The sequence below is a fragment of the Sinocyclocheilus anshuiensis genome, unplaced genomic scaffold (assembly GCF_001515605.1).
Source record: "Sinocyclocheilus anshuiensis isolate Anshui unplaced genomic scaffold, SAMN03320099.WGS_v1.1 scaffold1578, whole genome shotgun sequence".
Lineage (NCBI taxonomy): Eukaryota > Metazoa > Chordata > Actinopteri > Cypriniformes > Cyprinidae > Sinocyclocheilus > Sinocyclocheilus anshuiensis.
Genome location: NW_015544225.1, coordinates 639505 through 646275, shown reverse-complemented (window position 1 = coordinate 646275; position 6771 = coordinate 639505). Strand labels below are relative to the sequence as shown.

The following is a 6771-nucleotide window of genomic DNA, read 5'->3' as shown; positions in this document are numbered from 1 at the left end:
CTTAAACCGCATAAACAAATTTCATTACACCAAATACACAAAATAATGTTCTTTGTAGCAACATCATATAACCCCTTTAAAGCCCTTACAACCCAGGCTCAATTTATTCCTGTGATTCAATTCAATTCAATTCAATTAAAGTTTATTTGTATAGCGCTTTTTACGATACAAATTGTTGCAAAAAAATAAGTTTCTGCAATATTTAGTAGTAGCTTATCAGTGGTGACTGTCAGTTTATTTACATATGGCAGAAATGTATGGAAAAATCAATTAAAGACGTAATCAAACAGACGATGAACACTATTAACAGCAATTATAATGTTCTTTGTAGCAACATCATATAACCCCTTTAAAGCCCTTACAACCCAGGCTCAATTTATTCCTGTGATTCAATTCAATTCAATTCAATTAAAGTTTATTTGTATAGCGCTTTTTACGATACAAATTGTTGCAAAGCATCTTTACAGAAAATTACGTTTCTACAATATTTAGTGGTAGCTTATCAGTGGTGACTGTCAGTTTATGTACATATGGCAGAAATGTACGGAAAAATCAATTAAAGACATAATCAAACAGACGATGAACACTATTAACAGCAATTATTATATGATGCAATCAAACTTGGTAGTCAATCAAAATTTGGTAGTTCTGTATGTTGTTTCAGGGTTGGCATGACAAAGATGAATTTCCATCAGCCATTACACCAGCCTTCAGTGTCACATGATCCTTCAGAAATCATAATATGCTTATTTGCTGCTCAAAAACATTATTAGTAATGCTGCAAACAGTTGTACTGCTTAATATTTTTTGTGAACATTTTTATTATTTTTTTAATTTATGAATTAATTCCAATGTATGCTTAAAATTATAAATATCTTTGTCACTTTTGATCATTTTAATAAAAAAATAAACAATAAAAAAAAACTTTACTGAGCCTAAACGGTTTTGAAAGGCAGTGTATATAAAATAGAAACTCTATCTATCTATCTATCTATCTATCTATCTATCTATCTATCCATCCATCCATCCATCCATCCATCCATCCATCCATCCATCCATCCATCCATCCATCTATCTATCTATCCATCCATCCATCTATCTATCCATCCATCTATCTATCTATCCATCCATCTATCTATCTATTCAAATTAAGTTGTCCTTACAAAGAAAATTTGCAATAATAGCTAGAAATGACTCAAATTTTGGCAAAACATTATTGGTTTCTCTTGTATCATAAGAATATACCTATTTCTGAGCAATAAACAAATGTAATTAGCAGTGTTAACTTTAAAGGCCCTAACAAATATAAATCCTTAACTTGTAAAATCAAATAAATTTGTGTATGTCCTGTTTTTATGTATTTCTGGCCTTGACCATATGAATTTGTTAACTGAAGACATGAATAAACTTGACTGTCTCTTTGCAGATAGAAATACAGCGTAATCATGTTAACTCAATGAAAGGTGTCAGTAAACCATAGACAATACTATTCAAAACGACAAAGGCATAAACCTGGCAATAATAATAGGCTTGGAGAACATGAAGCAGATGTGTGCTTTGGAAACCGTCTCACCTCCAGAACATCTTCAGTCTGGTCCGATGTGAGGATGTTGACTTTGACCTTCTGGCCACTGAACAGGTAGATTTCTAGCTGCACCTCCTCAGTGGGAATCTGCTGGGTCTCCTGCAGCACAGCCAAACAGTGATGCACTTTAAAAAGAGTTTGGGGAAGCACCTTCATGCTGAACTCTAATTCAACTTCTGATGCTTCCTGTCAGATTCAGCTGATCTCAGAATATTCTGATGAACATGCAGTACGGATAACATTACAGTAAATCACACCCTTTCACACACTCCAAGAACACGGAATAGAAAAAAAACATGTTATGCTTTGAGCTTTGTGTATAGATACTGCAAGATATACATTCTTAGAGAAGAGAAGTGATTTGGTAATAAGTGTCAAAACACCACATTGTTGGCATTTTTAATGAATAACAAGTGGCGTCACTGTTCTTTTACTATCCTATATTTGCTTTTCGCAAATTCATCTTTTGTGTTTTTCAAATGTTTCATCTCCCGCTGAGGCAGAGTCTCAGAGCAGCAGCTGATCTTTACAGAGATTGGAAAATGAAAACGCAAGGCCAAGTCTAATCCCCTATTCTGTTCCTGCAGACTGCTCTCTGATGGGCAGCCGGGGGGATGGACGGGATCTTACTGCAAAATTGCCAATATCTATGTGGGGTGGGGAATGAAATTCCTGAAGAATGAATGCAATCTATGTGATTCAGGTAACAAATGTAGTACAGGATGGTAGTGGAATGTCAGGAAGTGAGAGAGGCACATGGACTGGATCTTCAATCGACACACATGAGCATATCTTAATGAGGAAATGAGAAGAATCAGACCAACCAATGTTTAACCCTTTTACTGGATGACTAGGAAATGGCTTTTTTCCCTAAAATTTTTGGATTCTGTGTTTTAGATTGAAAAAAATGGGGAGGTGGAGAAAGGCAGATTCAAATGATTAAGGTTTTATGACAGAAAACTGTCACTGTGGACGCCATAAAGTACATAACAGAAAATATGCAAATGTTGATCACTAAATGCAAATAAAGAGGCAGAAAAATGGCAATGACATTTTTGAACATGGAGAGGAAAACCCTATTCAGTTATATTTTTTATCATAGGCTCTGGAAATCTGTAAACTTACAATAAATTTTCATATGCATGTTTACAATATTTCAATCAGAAGCAATTAATATACTAGATTTGCAATTATGAGAATAAATTATGAAATTAATATAAATAATTAAAAATTTTTACCAAATAAAAAGAGTATAGAAATTCTACCTGTTGAGCTTTTCTCAAAAAGCTGTTGAACATCTCACTGGATCCCAGAATGGGGTCCTGACGCACTACAGGGAGAAAATAAAAAAGTCTTTATTATTTGCCATCCTAAATTAATTAATGCTTAATAATGCTTAATGCTAAAGAAATTAATGCTTTTATTCAGCAAGGATGCATTCATTTGATCAAAAGTGACAGTCAAGGCATTGTTACAAAAGATTGTTGTTTTTAGAACTTTTTTCCCCCCAAAGAATAAAAAAATAAAAAAGCTATTACAGTTACAATATTAAGCAGCACAACTGTTTTCAACACTGATAATAAGAAATGTTTTTCGTGAGCAGCAAATCAGAATATTAGAATGATTTCTGAAGGATCATGTGACACTGAAGACTGTAATGATGCTGAAAATTCAGCTTTGTCATCACAAGAATAAATTACATTTATTTTTAACAGTTAAATTTTAATAGCATTTCACAATATTACCAGTTGTACTATATGTTCGATAAAACAACTGTAGTACTGATTAGCATAAAATACTTCTTTCAAAAACATTACAGAATCTTACCGACCCCAACTTTTGTATCTCGCCATCAAAAAGTACCCATAAAATACAGTGCAACATTTTGACTTCAACATTTTGAGTGGTGACTCAAATGAATTTGCAAGTTCATCAAAACAAACCTCCAAATAAATGAGCTTTAAAAAACTGAGCACATTAAAGCTACTGGAGAACAAGGCCAATACACATGGCACTGTTTTTATCAAAGTATTAGACGTGGTTAGTCTGTGACAGTCCTTTAAAGGTTCAAGGTACAAATTTCCTCTGGGAAAGTTTGTAGAATGATTGTCAGAATGTTTTTGTGTACATTGAGAAAATAATACAACTTTGTCTCAATTCAACCATAATGTAAACCTCAATGTTTAAAAAATAATTTGTCAAAATCGTGTAAACGCAAACTAATCTGGTATACAATGCAGTCGTTCTTTAAAAATACCACCATGCCTCCCTGACTAATAATAACCTCAGTTTTACAAAAAAAAAAACGGCGGCAAACAGACCAACATAAACTACAATGTTTATTTTTACTTCCAATATAGCACATAAGCAAACAACCACAAGCCATTTGCACAAACTAACGAAATATTCGTTCTGAACAGCTTGTGTGTTTGTGTCGGTTAATTTTCCATAACCATGTTTCTCAATGATGTAACTGAGGGGAGCTCCAGCCAAGAGCAGCTCCAGACTGTGAGCAAATAAGCTCAACAAGGCTTAGCTTGTTCGATGGAAAGTGCCAGTGCTGGAATGGATTCGAGCAAACAGCTCTTGGTGCTGCCAGCGCTGCTGATTTCCTTTTGTGTGGAGAAAACCTCACTCATAACCTGTTAAACTACATGCATGGCAAAATCCTCAGTGGCCCTCTTTTTTACAGTGTGCCTGACGTTTTCCTGACATGAATGTCAACGTAGAACATTAACAAGCTCTGTCCTCTTCAGGAAGAGCAGAAATTACAAGACCATATGAAGGCTGATAATTGTTTTTTTTGTTTTTTTTTTAAGGAAGTAGGCTAACAGGATGCATTAAATCAGGGGGGTCAAACTCAAGGGCCACTTGCAGTACTAAACAGTCTCTCGCTGTCGAAGGAAGTAGGCTAACAGGATGCATTAAATCAGGGGTGTCAAACTCATTTTCACTGAGGGCCACTTCAACATTATGACTGCCATCAAAGGGCCAGTTGTAACTGTAAGGCTGTACAAATGTTACTACTCCTTAACATATTGTCTCCTTATTTTATTATTACTTAAGTTACAAATATTGCATATGCATTTGCATAGATGCAAAAATATATGTTATTGCTCAGTGTTATTTTAACATAAATCCTTTTAATTTATCAGGTTAAGAAATCCAAATTACTCCATAAATCAAAGTCATCAAACACAGGTCATTACATTAACTTTGTTAAAAGCTTTTTTGTTACATTTATGGTACAACAAATAATTGTGAGCTGCTAAGAACGTGTGACAGATATGGCATTTAAAAAACAAATGAGTCCGGTCTTATGGAAGTGTATCGCACGATTTTCTGTTTCTATTTGGCATGCGATTTTTATGCAGAAATTGACTTTGGCGTGCATATGATACGCACGTGTTTGGTGTGCATATGATACACAATCAATGCTTGTAGTAGAAAAAAATAAGTGGTGATACTCAACCCCACTCCCCCACCCAAAAAAAAAAGAAATACAAACTAAAGTACTAAAAAAAGTACTTTTTAATTTTCATAATTTGCAATGAATGTATATAGTGCCAAAATAAATAAATTAATAACTGTTTGCAATTCAATTCACATTTATTTGTGTAGCCCTTTTCATGATACACTGTTGCGAAGCAGCTTCACAGAAAATTAACATTTGTACATTACATTTTGGAGAGGGTTTTTTTCACCCGACCCCTCCTCCTCAGACTTGAAGCACACGCAGGTTGCCAGATTGACGACACCAACAGGAACGAGCGCACTTGACGATGAATGAAATGAAAAACGCTCTGTTTTCCGCCAACTGGCAACCTGGGGTGACGAAATACAATTGGGTAAACTGGCAGTGGGCGGTTCACATACCAAAACAGAGACCAACATTCCGGCCCAGAACGCACATTTTCAAAGGAGAATAGCTGACTGTAGCATTGTTTTTCAGATAAACAAGTATGTTAACTTAGCATGTTTCTTAAATATCTGCAAACATATTATGGTATTTTTATGCTTTAGTAGAGTCAAAAACTTACATACAGCACCTTTAAGCATAATTGTGAATTCACAAGCGCTACAATTTAATTAACCCCGCCCACTCTAAAGCGGTACTGAACTGCAGTGGAAACGCAAACCGAGCCGAGCCGAGCTGTGACGTGCCGTACCGTATTGAGCCGAGTCGTACCACGCAGTGGAAAAGCGCCATTACATGTGTAGGGCGTCTCAAACTCCATCTCTGCATGTTGTTGTGAGTTTGGAATTAAGTTTTAATATATTTACAGTAGGACCATGGAACATGATCTTTACTTAATATCCTAATGATTTTTGGCATAAAAGAAAAATCAATTATTTTGACCCATAAAATGTATTTTTGGCTATTGCTACATATACCCCAGCGACTTAAGACTGGTTTTGTGGTCCAGGGTCACATATAAGAGATACACTGATCCATTTTGATGTCACACTTATGCTCACATCCGCATGTAAACATGTCGTCAGTGTGGAAGTTCTTCGCTGTGAGTGAAGAAGACGCAAAGTGATTTGTAATAGGCTATGTCTAGGGCCAATGTAAACTGTGGGGGAACCACAGGCTCAGGCACAGGCTTATTAACAACAGTAACAGGTGCAAAATCTAATTTTTATATAGAAACTGTATATATTCCACTCTTATTAAATGTACCATTATTCTTTTATGGAACTGACCCACTTCAGTGATTATGTTTGATTTGGTAGCAAATTGAAGAAAAGTTTGTTTTTCAAGGCACTTTGTGACTTTTCTTACTTCATACACAAAAAAAGTGTAAAGATCTGACAAAATCTGATTTGTTGATGATTTTATATTTTATAATAGGGATTTTATCATTTCAAAATATAGGGAAAAAAAGTAGAAATGAATGACTAATAAGCCAATAAGTGCTCCTCTGCTGTTATAAACTGGTTATAATTGTGATTTGATGTATTTTTTTTAATTTTACATAAGTGTTTGTTTACCACAAACAAAGTATGTTTTGGTCATCCCATTAAAGGGGTCATATGATGCGATTTCAATTTTTCCTTTCTCTTTGGAGTGTTACAAGCTCTTGGTAAAGAAGATCTGTAAAGTTTCAAAGAAAAAAGTCTCAAATCCAAAGAGATATTCTTTATAAAAGTTAAGAGTTAACCACGCCTACCTAAAACGGCTC

The 6771-nt window shown here is 34.9% G+C and overlaps 1 protein-coding gene across 1 annotated transcript in view; it reads right to left on the bottom strand.

Annotated features, from left to right (window-relative positions):
- LOC107697290 (sorting nexin-17-like) overlaps positions 1-5823 on the bottom strand; it is a 22154-nt gene extending 16331 nt beyond the window's left edge. The window contains exons 1-3 of the mRNA XM_016498012.1: positions 5775-5823; positions 2851-2915; positions 1574-1684 (exon numbers count right to left, since the gene is read on the bottom strand). Of these exons, the coding sequence (XP_016353498.1) occupies positions 1574-1684; positions 2851-2915; positions 5775-5823 (225 nt within the window). The remainder of the gene's footprint in view (positions 1-1573; positions 1685-2850; positions 2916-5774) is intronic.
- Positions 5824-6771: the final 948 nt, after the last annotated feature.